Source organism: Camelina sativa, chromosome 3 (assembly GCF_000633955.1).
Source record: "Camelina sativa cultivar DH55 chromosome 3, Cs, whole genome shotgun sequence".
Lineage (NCBI taxonomy): Eukaryota > Viridiplantae > Streptophyta > Magnoliopsida > Brassicales > Brassicaceae > Camelina > Camelina sativa.
Genome location: NC_025687.1, coordinates 24,717,721 through 24,736,808, shown reverse-complemented (window position 1 = coordinate 24,736,808; position 19,088 = coordinate 24,717,721). Strand labels below are relative to the sequence as shown.

At 38.2% G+C, this 19,088-nt stretch overlaps 1 protein-coding gene across 1 annotated transcript; it reads right to left on the bottom strand.

The window, feature by feature from the left end:
- On the bottom strand, nt 2,747–3,982 carry LOC104779286 (putative F-box protein At1g47730). The gene is made up of 2 exons (XM_010503646.1): nt 3,916–3,982; nt 2,747–3,837 (listed from the first exon to the last, which is right to left on the bottom strand). Exons 1-2 carry the CDS (start codon nt 3,980–3,982, stop codon nt 2,747–2,749), a joined length of 1,158 nt encoding a protein of 385 aa, XP_010501948.1.

Here is a 19,088-nt window from a genome sequence, read left to right as displayed (position 1 = left end):
CTTCTGTCATCGCCGTCTCTTCCGGTGAGGTGGTCCTCCGTCTTCGTCTGGTCACTCGGGTTGGTGGCTTCCGGTGAGTTTCCTGGCGCGTGAAGCCAAGATTCCTCTGGTGGCGGCTGCTGGTGAAGGTTCGGTGCAGATGCTTGAGGACGGCATCGAATCTGTGGTTAGAGCTAGCGGATCTGGTATGGAATCTTAGTGTGTCGGTCTTCTTCTTCCGGGGGGTTTGGTGGCTCTAGATGAGTGGTGAGGGTTCTTCTTACTCTAGCCGAGACGCTGCTTTGTGGGATGGGTTTGGTTTCGAATGACATATAAGGAGGGCAGCGCTTTCATGTAGGCTTTCGATCTGCAAGAGGAAGACAGAGGTGGGTGGTTCTCTACTCCGGCAGCTGAGGTGTGGTTATGGCTCCCAATCGATGCGACTGTGGCTTCGTTTTGGCGGATCCAAAAACTCCTGATCAAGTCGCGGTGACTCGCGGTGGAGTTTTCTCGGGGCTCATCCGCCAAATCCAAGCTGCGGTTTGCGGCGGAAGTCGGCTGGGAGTCAGGAGGGTTGAGCTGCGTTGTCATGGTGGTTAACCATGGAGGTTGGCTTCTGGGCACTCGTGGGATTCCGGGATATGAAGGATGGTTTGAGCCACCATCGTCTGTAAACCGCCACGAGTTTTGTCTCCACCGGACCGGATTGAAGAGTAACAACCTAAAAGAAGCGATGGCCGCCAGAGCTAGAAGGGGGGTGTTAGATCCGAGTGAGCAGGTTGCTAGGAACGGGACTTGACTTCGCGGGACCTGAGATCGGTTGTTTGTACTGGCCGGAAGATTTGTAGTAGGTCAGGTGGTCTCGCCGGAGAAGAAAACCTGACGGTTCTTGGTTGCTTCCTTCATGGGTATCGACCTGGTGAAGCCGCTGCAACGCCGTCGATTTTGCAACCACCGGCGATACAGTTCGAGCATCTGTCTTTAGGAGTGTCAGCAGGATCCGATCCACCTTTTTGGCGATGGCCTCGACGTCATTTTCTTTTTGTTGTATTTGTTGGACTCTTGTTTGTATTCCAAAGGCCAAGCCCAATTTTTTTGGGAAGGCCCATTAAGTTTAAATATAAATATAATTAATTTAAAAAAAAAAAAAAAAACTAGGAGTTATGTTTTCAACTTTTAGTAGTTAAAAGGTTCAACAAAACTGCCTTGTGTTTTTCTTGGCAATGACGTTGGAGTTGTTGAATGCCCTGGAATGGACTTTTCTGAACCTAAAGACTCTTTCTTTGTTGCTAAGGTATCGTTCTGTGCCCACTCTTATGCCTAATTGTGACTATAGACAACTCTGCACTGAATCATATTGATTATTTTCCCCGTCCTCATTGTTTCGACTTTCTAGTCAATCTTGAGGCAACAAACTCCTCATTCTCTTTGTTATCTGTTGAATTTTCTGTAGATTGTTCTTTGTTTTTAATTTCTGAGATGAAACAAAGAGTAAGATACCTTTTTTCTTAAACTTCTCTCATTATAAAAACATACATCAGATAAACATCTTTTTCATACAAGCTTACTGCTTATATTCAAAAGCAAGCTAACAACTCTCTGACACACTACATGTCTTTCTTACACACTAAAAAGGCACTTCTTCTACTAGACAAGTTTATTCTTACACACTAAAAAGGCACTTCTTCTACTAGACAAGTTTAACTTCATACAGTCAAGTTTCACACCTAAAGCAAAAGGTTTAATCATGAATTTTACCAACCACATTGACTTGTAACTACTAGTTTTCTCACTTGGTTTCTCTGATTCCTTTAGTTTGGTTTGCGTACAAAAAGGCATCATTCCCCATTAAGAGCTGTGTTTGCTGGAAAGAAGAAAACTTGGTCAATGAATTAATCAAGCGAAAACAACAGAGGGAGATTGCGAAGAAAACATGTCATGAAGTGACGAAGAAATTCGCAAGAGCAGAAGCTGAGTCTGCAGGAGATTCAAATTAAGAGGGAGAAGCGAGCTTACCAAACAGAGATGCTGGTGGTGGTTTGATTCACAGGAAGAGACGAACGAGGCTTTAGGTTCGTCGTAAAAGAGACTGAGATAAAGTTTCAGATTGATTGCTGATGGAGAAAGAGATGCTCGCTCGAGAAGGAGGATGAGATCACCAAATAGGTCCCCTGGTTGAAATCGGCGGCGGAGACTTCACCGGTGGAGAAGTGGCTGGTGATCGGCGAGAGTTGTGGCTCCGGCAAGAAGAGCTCCTCCGACGATGGAGAGACCGGTGGAAGATGCTTTTTTTTTCTTTCTAAAATCCTTCAAAATTCTACCTTATACCCTATGATTTTGTATGGTTTACATATGTGCTCTAATAGATGTGATTAAATTTTCTAATAAATTAAATTAATTAAAAAGAACCAAACTTTGATGGCAAAAAGCATTTTAATTAAGTTTTCAACCCCTAAATGCTGGAAACATTACATTGTTCGTATTTTTTTGTTTCTTTGATTCAGCTAAAGCTACTAACTACTATACATATAGTATCGTCATATTCAAAGAAGGTATATGCTTATTGTTTCCATGTGCATCCATGTTTTGTAATTAGAGATCGCAATTTCTTTTTGTTGGTAATAATTAATTAGAACTGGATAGAATATATCATAACAATATGAAAACAGCCTCAAAGTTACAACTAAAATGTAAAGACAACACTAAAGATTAAAAATGAATAAAGGTGTCACTACAAAAATAAGAAGAAAACAAAGAAAAAGAATTATTAAGATATGAAGGGTTCAATGTGATTGGGAAAATATTGGATCCCACGCAGAGGTCTCTCTCCAAGTCCATAGCGTTGTCGAAAATCATTATTTGCAATCCCATTGTACTCGACTCGTCGAAACGTTTTTGTCATTGGATTGATATATATGATATGAAGATCAGATTTGAGCGCCGTCGTTGGTACATAAATCAGTTCACCATCACCAGTGATACCTATTAGTTTGAACTTATTTTTCAAACCCCGACCATAGTGAGAAAGAGGTAACAAGATATGATTCGACCATTCGAGTTGTTGTGCATCCTTCAAAACCCACAATGAAACACTATCATGACTGGAGCCAAGACATACTAACCTTCCTTGATTAGATACCATCATCACAGGCCAATACTTATCCTCCCATGGTAATGTCATTGCATAAAACGTTTCAGATCTTACATCGAACCTCATTATGACACGATCAGGACCAATAAGGGCTCGATAATATAGAAAACCGTTGACGCATGTGCAATTTCCATAACCTTCTGTGCGATTGCCAGTGAAAGGTTTGTACTTGTAGTTGGTCTTGACCGTCCTCCATTGTTCTTGAGCTGATCCCAATGTTAAAACCCTACACTCATCGGATTCATACCAATCATACGGCATGCACACTACTTCGTGTTTACCTTCGATAGGATCATACCCTAAAAAGACTGTTATATTCGTCCAGCTCTTGTTAGGTTTGGTTAAAGGTGTAAACTCTCTCTTAGTAGGGTTCCAGACTACTGGAGTTGCTGCATATTGTAAGCAGATCAAGCCATGGACTGACTCGTTTTTGATGGTGAATGAACAATAACTTGGAGAGGTGATATGGTAAAAATCACTGGTCGGTTGAGAAGAGGAGTAATAAAAAGAGTTTGGGTTCCTATTGTGTTGATAAAGAGAGAAAACAAAGAACCTGACTCCAGATTTGAAGAAGAGTAGAAGATTTTGTCGAGTTTCCAACGCGTTGGTGAGTGATGACCAAAGCTTCGAAACACAACCAAGCCTCACAACAGATGTCACTGGCAGCCTTAAGAATATGTCCAAGGTTAGATCGAGAGGTAAGGAAGGTAATGATATTGACGACGACGACGACGACGAAGACGACGACGACGACGAAGACGACGACGACGACAACGAAGACGACAACGAAGACGATGAAGTTTTTCTTCTTCTGTTTCTTTTTCTTTCGATCTTGTCTTTTGGTTGCTCCATTTTTTTTTTTTTTGTCGAAAACCCTAATTCACTATCTTTCCTCTATTTATCTCTTTGGTGGCTATCGATCGGCAAATTGGCATTAAAGGTTCTCAATAGTCAAGGCTTTAATAAAACAAATCCAAATATTTTTCTAGTTATATATTTTACCCAATCAAATTTTGAAGGATTCTAAAGCCCAAATTCCGTCTCACAAAATAAACTCATAGTCATTTTTTATCTTTTTTTTTTAATCCAGAAAATTACTATATTAAATGAGTGGAATTACAAAGGTCAGAGGAAAAAAAATGTTTAGTGATTTTTGTTATTGATCGAAACTTTTCGTTTGTTTAGGGTTGTTAACTAGATTCGATTGAATTAGATTTGTTGACTCGTCAGAATGAATTAGGTTTAGATCGCTTGACAAGTCGGTTTCCTTCACTCAATACAATCAATTTTTTTTTCAAAATAGTATTGTTGAGACCATAACATTTTATTAAGGGAGAATTTCAAAATTATTTATTTTTTCTTAAACCACTTTCCAAAAATGTCCTATTTATAAATCTTTATAAAAAATGCTTCTAGAAATTAAAAGAGAAAACTAATAATTGTACCATATTCGCAGTAGTTTCTAAAATACCATATTCCTTCCATTCTTTTTTAATATACCACAATAACAAGTTAAAATGACTATTTTATCCTATTAAAGTTGAGCGTGAACGACGAAGTTACGAGAGTTGACCCTATTATTAAAACAATCGCAAAATCCAAAGTAAAAAGAATCTCTCTCCACCATTTTCTTCTTTTTGTTCTCTCTCCACGAAAAAATCAACGATATGATTCCTCTGAACTCCTACGTCGCCAAAATTTTAACGTCGCCGGTGTTGAAAAAATAGTAGAAACAAGAGAACAAAATAAACCTTATAGATTTAAGAGGCCTCATCGATGTCTCATGCAAGTTCATAGATCCAGCCACAAGAAACCAGTAATGCAAGTTCATAGCCTCTCCATCTTCTACAAAAGAGTGTCTAACTATAGTTTAATCCTCTACAAGATTTTTTCTAATAAGAGTACCCTGCTCGACATTTGCGTCGTTGTAGCATGGAATGAGTCACCAGCTACGACCTCCTCAACAATGCCTCAATCACAACAGTGCCTCAATCCCAACATCGCTATTGCAATCTGGGTAAAAAAATTTTAAGGGTCTGTTGAAGTCATAGAAAAATCTAACGGTTTAGATAAAAAGAAAATTGATTTTATGGTTGAAAAAAGTTTATCCTTCTCACCCCTTCGCAGCCAAGGATCGTCCACACGTTCACACTGTTTCCTTGAAGCATCACACTCCTTCGATTTCTCATATATTGTGAACTGCTACGTTCAAGCATCACACTCCTTTGTTCTCTCGTATATAGAGACTCCTAATTAACAAACCCTGTTTTATTCTTTTAAAAACTTCACTTTGCATTTACCTGTCCACTAATTGCTTTGTTGTTCCGGTTATCGTAGTTGTGATTTCCCCTTTGATTCGGTAGAGATACCACTGTCGATTACGATATTCGAAGTGTTCTTTTAGTCTCCAGGTAATTTGTCGCTTTCAATTTCATGGTTCTCCTCTTTGAGTTTTACTGTTGGTCGATAATTGAGTTTTAGAGTCGCAACGTTTTGAAGTCGTGAAGTTTTGGTTTGTGTCGTTTCATTCAAGAGTCACAAGTACAAAGAGACACAACTCATTATGATGTAGTAGTGTCTGTTTGTTTTCTATATACCTCAATTTTATCGTTGATGTAAATAACAAGGTCTAGTTAATTAAAGTTTAATTCTCATTTCTTGTCTTCTCTAAAAAGAAGACACAAACGTCTCTTACTCTGTTACAAATTTCAGGTGAATCCTTGATGTGACGACCTCTCGGTTTTCTAATTTTTCGATTTTGTGGGAAATGCTCAATTATTTAGATTAGATTATCTTAAAGTTTTGATATTTTGCTCCTTTTGATGTTGTTTTTGTAACACTTTCTGGTAATTTCTTCACTCGGAATTGGATTGGTTTTAAATGTAATTTAGCTTGGTCATTGTAAATTTCTCAACTTGCTGACTCTATTTTGATGTAAATGATTGTTCATTGTTACTTGTTTTCTTTGTCTCCCATTTTCCAGTGCATAAGCTTTTGACAGGAACAAACAAAGTCTTGGAAAGATCTTCTTTAGAGTGGTTTCTTGTGTGATCTACAATGAAGTAACAGGCCATTCCCATGGCGACAACCTCTCTTGGAGGAGCTCCAACAGAGAGTGGTGATTACGTTATGACTTTGGATCAAATTCCACGGTGGAGTGTGTTGAGAAGAGGTCATCTTTGGAGGGTGAAACAGGAGATCCAACAAATTCTAAGCCGCGTTATGCAAATCCGTTGAGGATTAAAAGCATATGGAGACTAACGGAGTTGATAAACATGATCGTAAAAATGCCGTTGAACATATGGCAAATCCATCGTGCGTTTTGTTAATAAGAACTTGAATACTCCTTTATTGATAAGAACTTGAATACTACCTCCCATGTATTCTCATGTGTAGGAAGACCTTTCCACTGAACCAAGGCTTCTAACACCCCCTTTTCATTGTATCGAGTTTCTAATACCTCCTCTGGTTCGACTACCAACTCCTATGCATCATTAAATGTCTCTGGTAATGGCATTACTTGATGATGATAACCCAAAACTTTCTTGAGTTGTAACACATGAAAGACTGAATGAATTTTTGATCCATCTGGTAGTTTCAGTCGATAGGCGGCCTTCCCAATTCTCTCCATTACCTCAAAAGGTCTGTAATACTTAGTTGCTAACTTTTGACAAGCCCTTTTTGCAACAGTTTGCTGCCTATATGGACGAAGCTTTAAAAACACCCAATTTTCGATATCATATTCAATATCCCTGATGTGTTTATTAGCGTTATTCTTCATCAATTGTTGAGCATGGATCAAATGGTTCTTGATTTGTGCCAACATTAGATCCATGTTCTTCAATATAAATTCCAACTTAAAAACCTTAGTATACTGCTCCTCGAATCGCATTATAGGTGGAGGGTCTCGCCCATACATAACTCTGAACAGTGTGGTCTTCAAAGAGGTGTGGTACGACGAATTGAACCATAACTCGGCCCTTGACAAGTATTGATGCCAAGTATTCGGATGAGATGTTGTCAAGCATCTATTCAGAACCTCTGTTAGGCCATCTGTTTGAGGGTGGAAAGCAGTGTTGTACTTCAGTTTTCTGCTTGATAATCTGAAGCAATCCTTCCAAAAGGCACTTAAGAAGGTACTTCTTTAATGAATAGTTTAACTACATCAGATGCTTCAAAAGGGTGCTTCAAGCTTAGAAAATGGCTGTATTTGCTCAATCTATCCACTACCACCAAAATGACATTCCTACCTTGAGAAGTGGGTAACCCTTCAACAAAATTCATGGAAATGTCCTCCCACACCTGTTGTGGTAGTGGTAATGGTTGCAATAAACCTTCAGGTGATAGAGTAGAATACTTGTGCCATTGAAAAACTTCACACTCTGACACAAATTTCTGTGTATCCGATAGTAATCATTCTCAATAAAATGACTGTTGGATCCTTTTAATCGGTTTTTAAAACTTTTGAGTGACCTCCTACTACTCCCGTGTGACATTCCTCCAATATCAGTGATTTAGCCGTTGAATTCTTTGGTATTACTAAACTGTTTTTGAACCATAGGCGACCATCCTTCACTGTATATTTCTTAGTCGCACTCTGATCAGACAAACAACCTTTTATTTTCTTTTGAATGTGATCATTCTTGTCGATCTCCTCATAGATATCTTGGAGTTGTAAAATTGTCGGTACTGTGAGTGCCATTAGTAAATGAGCAGATAGTGATCCTTGATACTGAGTCATTCTCGATAATTGATAACTCTCTAATTTATATGTTTTTAGCATCCTTTTTTGTCCATATTTTGCATTGTTCATACCTCTAACTTAGCATTTTTAGGTCATTTACTGTAGGAATCCACTTTTAGACCATTTAGGGTGTTGCATTTCTGCATTTGCATATTTTGGATGAAAACAGGTGCTAAAGAGCCAAAAATGGGGAAAAACAAGGACAACCTGAGCATGTACCCGAAGGAGCCATCAAGCTGCAAGAACAAGTCCAAACCGCAACACGATCGAGGAGGATCCAAGAGCATGAAGAGCAACCCGAAGATCTACCCGAGGAGTAACCCGACTTCACCCTCTTGTACCCCTTCGATTAGACCATCGGGCAGGTCTGGGAAGCTAGGTCAAAAGGGTTTCCATATATAAATCCCCTCCTCTCCTAGCTCGCAAAGGAGCACGCCGCATACCCTCAAACCAGAGAGCGAGAGCTTCTTTGAGAGAACTGAGCGACTCAAACATTTTCTTTTTGTTTTGCATTTTTATTTTGTATTTTTTTTTTAGATTTCTATCTTGTACTCTTTCTACTCTATTCTATCTTTCAATACAATGTCATTTTCATTCATTTTCGTTGCTTTGTTATTCGTTTCTATGTTTGAGTAGTGTAGTAAAGTTTCTATGTTAAAGGGTTATGATGCCTTAGTTGATTGTAAATGATTGATAGATTTCCTTCTAGGTTGGTGTTCTTAATGTTGTCAACAGACCGAAAGGTTGAGATAAGATCTAGGACGTTTACAAATGCTACAGGCCGAAAGGAGTAGATAAAATGCTTGATTTAGCCAATGCTAGAGGTTTACTTGACTCTGAGTAAGAAATTAGATGAGTTAAACTTTACTGACAATAATGAATCGTTCTTAATGCCTGCTTGTTCATATTGCTAGTGTGACGGTGTGGTAATGTGTTCAAGGTTGATTGTTGCTAGTGCGAAAGTGTGGTGACAAGGTCTTAGAGGTTCATTGTCTAGGAAATAATTGCTTGAGGCATGTAAGACATCCGTACTGGTCTAGAATACTTAGGATTCGATTACCCCCATCCTTAGGAACTTTCGTATTTTAATTCTTTGTATTTTTTTTACTTACTCGACTACCTACCCAATCAGGTACACGATAACCTGTATCGAGTAATACCTCGAGCTGTTCATATCTCACTTGCATACTCGATCACCCCACTCGATTGCTTGCATCGAGTGCTTAGGTCGTGTGGTTCCCTTGTTTACATTCTTTTATTTTGTTTATTTTAGGATTGTTAGAACCAAAACCTTATCTGCTTGGCTTGACTTGTATTGTACTGATCATATCCTTCCTGCTAGCAATAGACAACCATTTGGATTGATAACCCTTTGTACTACAACTGCATAGGGGATTGATACCCTGGGTGAAAACCTGTCTATCAATAATCCATATGCTGCTTTGTTCTCTACTCTAGGCTTATACAAAATCTCAAAGTCATAGTTCAGAAATTTAATAAGCCATTTCTGATAGTCTATAGTAATCTCTCTCTGTTCCAACAATAATTTCAAGCTTTTATGTTCTGAATGTACCACAAAATGTCTTCCAAACAGATAATGCTTCCATTTTTGAACTGAGAATACTATAACCATCAACTCCCTTGCATACACAGGTTTCAAATGTTCTTTGGCACTTAAACTATGACTAAAATATGCAATTGGGCGTTTTTTTTGCATCAACACTGCACCTAATTCGAATCCTGATGCATCAGCTTCAACAACGAACACTTCATCAAAATTGGGTAGAGATAACACCGGTGTTGTAGACACAGCTTGCTTCAATGTGTCGAAAGCCATTTGAACTTCATTATTCCAGTCGAAGTTGTCCTTTTTTAACAAGTCAGTGAGTGGTCTTGCCAGGACACCATAACCTTTTATAAACCGCCTATAATAGCCCGTCAAACCTAAGAAGCCTCTAAACTCTTTAACTGATGTAGGAGTGATCCAAAGATTCATAGCTTTTGTCTTGACAGGGTCAATTGAAACACCTTCTTTGGAAATAATATGACCAAGGTATTCAATTTGATTCTGACCAAAAGAGCATTTCTTCTTATTTGCGAACAGTTGGTTCTCCTCCAGAATCGTCATTACTACACATAAATGTTCTTGATGTTCTTTCAAATTGCTGCTATAGAAGAGTATATCATCAAATAACACAAGAATAAACCTCCTTAAGAATGGTCTGAAAATCTCATTCATAAGGGCTTGAAAAGTTGTCGGAGCATTTGTCAAGCCAAATGGCATTACCATGAATTCATAGTGGCCATCATGAGTTCTAAATGCAGTCTTTTCTATATCATCTTCTTTCATTCTTATCTGATGGTAACCAGCTCTGAGATCCAATTTAGAAAAGATAGTAGACCCATTCAACTCGTCTAACAGTTGATCTATCATTGAAATTGTGAATTTATCTGGCACTGTGGCTCTATTCAATGCTTTATAGTCCACACAGAATCACCAGCTGTTGTCTTTCTTCTTCACTAACAAAACTAGACTTGAGAAGAGGCTTTAGCTAAGTCTTATGATGCCAGAGTCTAGCATTTCTTTTACCATCTTCTCCATTACTTCTTTTTGCGCATGCGGATATCTATATGGTCGAACGCTTACAGCTATAGTTCCTAGAGCTAATGTGATAGAGTGTTCTCTTCCTCTTAATGGTGGTTGGGAAGTGGGAACCTCAAATACGCCATCAAATTCTGTTAATAATGGTTGAATGCCTTCCTCCACAAGTTCCAATACTGGTTGAGTAACTTGCTGATTACATAGCTCTAGTGCTACACCTTTCGATTTGAGTTCAAAGCCTTTAGACAATGATTTCAGTGACATTTTGGAGATTAATAAGTCGGATTCTCCTTTTGAAGGCACCCTATTCCCATTGTGTAGGAAGGACATTTCATTCTTCTCCCAGTTCACTTTGCAATCTCCTAAAGTTCTTAACCAATATACTCCAAGAATCACATCAATCTGTCCCTAGAACTATGAAATCAGTTGTGAATTCCAGATTCTGAGCAGAGAATGTCACCTTTTCACAAACTCCCAAACCATTCACGATTATGCCTACCCAATTTGACATTTAAATTTGGGTCTTCTCTACATTTACGTCTCAGCTTTTTCACTGTAGCAGGTGATATGAAGTTGTGGGTTGCCCCACTATCTAACATCATCACTATTCCCTCTCTACCAACAGATCCTCTTACTTTGGTTGTTGTGAGGCTTGAGATCCCTCTGAATGAAGAAAAGGATAAGGACATGCATTCTCCAACAGGTTCCTCGATTAAATCCACTTCATTGTTACCATCTAGCACCTCTACTTCATAGCCATTGAATATAGTCATTATCCTTAGCTCCTTGTTAGGAAATTTATGCTCTCTTGACCATGGACCATCACACTTAAAACAAATCCCTTTTCTTCTCTTCTCATCCAATTTGGCATTTGTACTATGCCGTTGAGGTCTCTGTTCCACTCTATTTGTTGGTTTCTCATTTTGGATAGCTTCGTGTCTATGGTCTTCATCTTCCAGCTATTAGGATTTTAATGAGAGTTTCCTTTATAGTCAGAACAGTAAGTCTCTCGATTCTCTTTATTTGCTAACATCAGTTCTTTCTTCACCACACTTCGCATGATACTTGATTCCATGGCTCTCGCCTCTGCCACAATTTCTGGTAAGTTGCACGACTTCTGCATATGAAGAAGTTATTGGATTTCGTGTGATAATCCATTGAGGAATATTCCTTCAAGTTTCTGTTCATCCAATCCTGATACTTGTGAGGAAAGGTCCTCAAATCTTTGTATATACTCTGCTATAGTTCATGTTTGCTTGATACAAAATAAGCTCTGGATTGGTCCACACAACTTTAAGTTGCCAAACCTCAACATCAAACTTGACTTAAACTGCAGCCAGCTCCAAAATTGTCGTGTGTTTACCACCCAGTTATACCAACTCAGCGCCTCTCCGCTTAAACTCATAGATACCAGGGCCAATTTTTCTGCATCATTATAACTGATAATAGGATTTTTGTCTTTATCCTAGCAGGTTCAATTAACTTTATGCAGTTGTAATACTTAAGGTGTCAATCCAGTTGGGAAACTTTACTAACAATTGAGATGCAATCAAGGAATCACAATTCAAGCCAAGTCAAAGAGTGGTTTTTTGTCTAACAACCCTAGAATGATCAGAATGCAAAACGGAAATGAACTATAGAACTAGAAACGAAAATATATGACAAGAAGTAAACATTAGTGAAAACGAAAACGAGTCTAAGCAAGACCTAGATAGCAAGATCAGAAACGGTCTCAGGAATGCAATATCAATCAGGAAGATAGAAGTCCTAAGGATGGGAGTAATTGATGTTGACGGAGTATCCTAGTCTACAGAGTGTTTAACATGCCACAAACAAACTATCCCTAAACAATGAACATCATGACTTAGCTAATCCAATCTCTTGACAGAAGCTACTCAGACTCAACCACTTCCAAACCTAGCTCTCTCTAGAGAAACATGATCAAGCAGGCATGACAAACAAGTTCATTCATGTCAACAAACATCCTAGACAACTAATCTCTTAGGCTAGGAATGTAAGTCTCTGGCACTAGTTGGTCAGACATTTCATCAAACACTTTTTGGGTTTGGAAATGTCTAAGCCCTAGTCCCAATTGATCAGAGAGAAACTAGTAATTCTAACTCTAATCCAGAAGAGAATCATACAAATCTAAGCTTAAACACCCTACATACTAAACAATCTCACTCAATTGATCGGACACGTCCGCTAGAGAAGCTTCGTGTTGTTCCTCCTCCGATCTACCTCACCATCTTTGCGCTAAGCTTCGTCTTCAATTTTGAAAGCCCCAAATCCTATTGTCGTCGCGTTTGATATTATCCCCATATATTCTTGTCGCATGCCATCAAATATGTTTATATTTGAGTCATGTTGATTTGGTTGAATCTATATATTCATATCTCATTGAATAATAGAACAGTTTGTTAAGTGGAAATATGATTAATCGTCAATGTTTTGATACACGAGATATTGAAAATCTTTTGACGCTTATATTAACAAATTAAAAATTCCTGATCTATAACTATCATTGTAAACCTGTTGTTCCTTGCGGTGGATTTTTTTTACTTCTAAAAGAGAAACTGATTATGTTGCTCTTGGTTATCTTCGTTAAGCTTTGTCATCTATTATGTGTTCTCCCAAACCTTAATAGAGGAAACTGTCACCCCACTGCATGGTGTTGCCATCATTCATTCGTGAGGAAATAAAAGATATTAAGCATTTATGTTGATATTTTTGTTGCCGTGTTATGAGTTGTGTTGCGATCTACTAATAAGAAGGATTATCTAGATTGTTCACTGGAAGGGGCATTCGAACAGAGATGAGGGAAGGTTTAGCCGCAAAGAGATGTGAGAAAAGAAAGAATTTAAGCGGGGTGTATTCAAAATAGGATTTTGGAGGATTTATGATATTTTGGGTTTTAAGAGATTTACAATAAGTTTTTAAGGTAGTTTGGTGGATTTATTATTATTTCTATTTTTAAAAAGAAAAAATTGTTTGTAATTTGATAAGATTTGATGAGATTTGGTGAGACTTTAAATGGATTTTTGGTTGATTTTGAGAGATTCTCACAAAAAACACATTGTTCATCGATTTCTTAAACACAATCATCATCAGGTACATAATAGTCATATTGGTCTAACAAGTCGTAGTGATGGACAATAATAAGTGAAAGAAAAACAGAACACCTCTTGTTGCTTTCGTGTCTTCTGAACATTCTTATTGCCAAACCCATATTATTTATATAAATCATAGTCCAAGTGTACTAAACCTAACTGTTTCAATTCAAGTCCAAAACAAGAGGTGTTCATGGCCCCAAATTAAACGGGAGGTGTTCACGGTGAGTTTGGTGGTCAACAAGAGAATCTGTTTAGTTAGGCCTGGGCAAAATACCCGACCCGAAATATCTGTATTGGAACCGAACAAAAAAACTCCGGTTCGGATCGGGTATGGATCTTCCCCAATATATTAGTTAGATCTTAATTGCAAATATTCTTGGGTATCGGGTATTACCCGATCCGAACCGATACCCAATTAGTACCCATGTATATCCGAACCTATGTTGTTTATCATTTCACATATATAATCCTTATGTGTGTTTATCAGTTAGATTGCATTGAAGAAGAAGAATCGTATTTATCAGTTCGTCTCCACTCTCCACTACCTATATGGCTATACCTGCGGAAGATTTGTTTTTCTTTATAAATTATATAACTCTAGTCCACAATTTGAATCTGGATTCTTTAAATTTCTTCGCTTCTTCTCCTGAATCTCCTCTTTCAGAGACGTTAAAGACTCGTTCAAAGGTAAATCTCATTGCTTAGTGAATTTAGTTCATCAATTGACACTTATATTGCATATGGAGTTAACCACAAGAGTTTGATGCATTTAACCACGAGTGTTTGGTACTTTAGTTCATCGACTGATTCTTTAGACTGTATATAGAATTGGTTTAGTTATTTTGGTATGATAGTTTTAGTTATAACTTCATGAAATTTGATATAGTTATTCAATTTATATATAGGGTATTTTAGTTATATATGGGTATTTTGGTTCTAAATGGGTAAAAAATACTTATACCGAACCGAACCCAAAACATATAAGATATATTTCGGTATTCCAAAAAAATACCCGAACCGACCCGAACCCGAAAAAATCCGAACCGAACCCGAACCGAAATTTCCATAATACGTATATGATTCTATAAATTATAAACCCGAATTACCCGAAACCCAAATTACCCGAACCGATACCCGAATGCCCACCACTATGTTTAGTCATGCAATCTACAAGTATTCACATGAGCCATCGTGATCATCAAAAACAGAGAAATTCACCGTGAATGATTTAAAGATTGAGAGAGAAAGGTACAATATTATTACCTCAGAGGGAGAGTCCAGAATTTGTTTTTCCCTTAAGGAACCAATCCTTCAAAAACACACTCCCAAAGGTGAGATTTTTTTAATAGGATCTCCTTTACAAATATGTATCTAAAGTCTCTCACGATCACTATTATGTTTTTCTAAAAAAAAAAAAAAAATTGGTTTTGAATAACAGATGATTTGTTATGATTTTTGCAAATTGTTGATTGAATTACAATGGATTGTGAGTGATTTTGAATGATTTTTAACAAATTTCATAATCAATAACAGTGAATTTGAGATGTGAATTTCAAATCAATAGTTGAATAACAGGGGATTTTTAAAAAAATCACAAATCCTCCAAAATCCTGTTTTGAATAATGTTGAAAAAGTGGAAGTATGTATTATCTTAATCAGCGAATTATTTGAAATTTATAGTGAGATATTTGGCACGCAAGAGAAGAAAATTAAATGGGCGAAAAATACAAGTTTATTTAGAGGTGACCTTGGGATTTTATTTCTATACCTTTTTCTTCGTTTGTGTTCCTTAAACTTTTTCTCATACACCAACACCATCGAGCTATGAGATGTTTACTCTTCACATCCTACATTCTTCCCATGTTGAAGTGATATATCCTCTTATAATTTTTTTCGTTGATAATCTTCAATTATATAGCATATGTTGTTCTCTCTTAAATCTTTCAATTTCCCGTTGTGATTATCATTTTTATTGCAACATCGTTAGCACTCAAAATTTGATATATTGGAAAAAACTAAAGCCAACAAAATATTTGTCAATTTCTTTTTAAGAAGAAAGTCGTTAAAAGGTTATATAATAAAGTTTATCCTCCAATATACAAATGGGCAATTGAGTTCGGGGAAGATATTTTGGGTTGGAGTTTTCTGTTTGGAAACGTAGCATTTGCTCGGGTATATTTTAACTTTCTAGTCGGCTTCGGTTAAACACTCACTGAAATTGGATATTCTTGGATTATACTCAAAACTTTGAAATATATTTTGGGTTTGCATCAGCTTTGGTATATTATTTTTAATCCAAACCAAAGTAAAAAAATCTGAGATCAATCCGAATGCAATGAAAAAAATAAAATCATTCCAAATTGTGAATAACGTATTAAACTAAATAAAATGAATGTAATTATTAATCTATATATAATAGCAATCCGAATAAATGCCACCAAAAATTGTATTTTTTTAATCATATCTTTTGGCTAATTTTCTAAAAAAAATTGTAAAACAAATAAGTTGTGTGTTTTACAAAAAATTGCAATTGTTCATCGTAACGATTTTTTGTAAAATTGCAATTGTTCATTGTAGAGTTGTGTTTATTTGAATATTCGTATCTTTTAAAATTTATATATATTTTTCTGTTTGAACTATTTTCATTTGAATATTTGCTCTCGTGCTGATCCTAATTCCGGTGGAGTTTCCATGGACACTGATCTTCCTCCGGTGGCTGCGGGTGCACCTTCGGTTTTGCTTGACAAATCACGCAAGGGCAAAGGCTTAATGGGCCTAAAGGGTGTGGGCTCAACGAAACTTAATGTGTATCTAAGGGGTACACCTCGCAAGAGGCCCGCTCCAAAGAACGGTGACCAGGCTGGAGAGCCGACTAACTCGAAGCCGAAGGAGGAGGATAAGGGTGCAGCAGGTGGATCCAAGCCACCACTTCCAAAAGTTGATAAATGAAGATTTTAAGTTGGAATTGTCAAGGGCTTGGTAACAAAGCCACTATTGGGTATCTTAGGGATTTATGGGGGAAACATAGGCCAGATTTTCTGTTTCTTTCTGAAACTAGACAATCTTTTTCTGTTTTAGAACCTTTTGTTGGTCATTTTGGTTTTTCAGATTTAAAAATGGTTGAACCGGTTGGTTGTAGTGGTGGTCTTGCACTATTTTATAATAATAATAATAATAATAATGTTTTCATTTTATTTGAATTCAACAGAATTATTGATGTGGAAATTACATTTAAAGGCAAAGTACTTTATCTCTCTTTTATTTAGGGTGACCCGGTTCCAAAAAACCGGGATTTGGTTTGGGAACGGTTAACAAGGATTGGTTTAAACCGAGATTCTCCTTGGTTTTTAATTGGAGATTTCAATGAATTAAAAGGCAATCATGAGAAGCGGGGTGGTGCCTTGCATCATGCTTCTTCTTTTGTGTCTTTTAACACCATGATCCGACATTGTGGATTACTTGAATTCCCTGCAATTGGGGATAGCCTTTCCTGGCGAGGGTGGCGGGATAAACAACCAATATGCTGTCGTTTAGACCGGACTTTAGCAAATGAGGAGTGGCATGATTTGTTTAAGAACTCGTTTACGGAGTACTTACCAATGATCGCGTCAGATCATAACCCTCTTTTGGCTGTTATTGAGGATAACACTCGAAGGGGTCGGAGTGGGTTTCGTTTTGACAGACGTGGATGGAAAAGGAAGGTTTTTTAGGGGTGGTTGCTGACGGTTGGGGTCCTCCACCGGGAGAAGCCTCCGCTTCCGCCCTGGTGGACAAAATTTCAAGCTGCCGATGAGCCATATCTCGTTGGCGGAAGGAGCAACTGCCTTATGGGCGGGAGACTATTGAGGATTTAAAGGCTAAGCTAGCGGTGGCCCAGGAAAATGATGCTACTACGGTTGATGAGTTGACGGAGCTTACTTGGCGATTACGGGAGGCTTATAGGGACGAGGAGGTATATTGGTATCAAAAGAGCAGAAGTCGGTGGATGTGGTTTGGTGACCATAATACCAGTTATTTTCATGCGCAGACGAAACAACGACGTGTTCGGAATCGTATTGTTGGTCTTCATGACCAGCATGGTACTTGGATGACGGAGGAGAGTGATATCCGAAATATAGCAGACTCTTATTTTCAGGATCTATTTACGCCTTTGGACCCATCGGATCCTGCGGAGATGTTAGAAGAGATTCAGCCATCCATTACTGTGGAGATGAATGACCTTCTAACTCGGGAGGTTACCGAGCAGGAGATTAAGCAAGCATTATTTATGATGCATCCGGATAAGCCCCCGGTCCGGATGGTATGACTGCTCTTTTCTACCAGAAAGCATGGGCCACGGTTAAAGCAGATTTGGTCTTAGAGGTCAATTCCTTCTTGCAGAATGGGGATTTTGACAAACGTTTAAATGTGACAAACATATGTCTTATCCCTAAGGTTGATAAGCCAACGAGGATGACGGAGTTAAGACCCATCAGCCTGTGTAATGTGGAGTATAAAATTATTTCGAAGGTTTTGTGCCAGCGTTTACGCACTATTTTACCGTCCCTCGTCTCGGAAACTCAGTCGGCATTTGTGGAGGGTCGGTTGATTTCGGATAACATTTTGATTGCTCAAGAAATGTTTCATGGGCTGCGAACTAATCCTTCTTGTAAGGGGAAGTTCATGGCTATCAAAACGGACATGAGCAAGGCCTATGATCGGGTGGAGTGGTCTTTTGTTGATCACCTACTTCGTCGATTTGGATTTTGTGATAAGTGGGTATCCTGGATTATGTGTTGTGTCACGTCAGTTCAATATAAGGTCCTGATTAATGGTCAAGCACAGGGATCCATCACTCCTTCCAGGGGGCTGCGTCATTGGGGATCCTTTGTCGCCCTATCTTTTCATTCTGTGCACAGAGGTACTCATTGCACAGTTTCGAAAGGCCGAACAGATGAAACTTCTTACCGGCCTCAAGGTTTCGACTGCTAGTCCAGCCATCTCCCATCTTTTGTTGTTGATGACAGTCTTTTTTTTCTNGCAAGCATTATTTATGATGCATCCGGATAAGCCCCCGGTCCGGATGGTATGACTGCTCTTTTCTACCAGAAAGCATGGGCCACGGTTAAAGCAGATTTGGTCTTAGAGGTCAATTCCTTCTTGCAGAATGGGGATTTTGACAAACGTTTAAATGTGACAAACATATGTCTTATCCCTAAGGTTGATAAGCCAACGAGGATGACGGAGTTAAGACCCATCAGCCTGTGTAATGTGGAGTATAAAATTATTTCGAAGGTTTTGTGCCAGCGTTTACGCACTATTTTACCGTCCCTCGTCTCGGAAACTCAGTCGGCATTTGTGGAGGGTCGGTTGATTTCGGATAACATTTTGATTGCTCAAGAAATGTTTCATGGGCTGCGAACTAATCCTTCTTGTAAGGGGAAGTTCATGGCTATCAAAACGGACATGAGCAAGGCCTATGATCGGGTGGAGTGGTCTTTTGTTGATCACCTACTTCGT

Bases quoted from the DNA above. Each gene is read 5' to 3' on its own strand.
- LOC104779286 (XM_010503646.1), bottom strand. From the start codon at position 3,982: ATGGAGCAACCAAAAGACAAGATCGAAAGAAAAAGAAACAGAAGAAGA. The intron at 3,838-3,915 runs TGTCGTCTTCGT...CAATATCATTAC, and splicing joins AAAAACTTCATCGTCTTCGT to CTTCCTTACCTCTCGATCTA.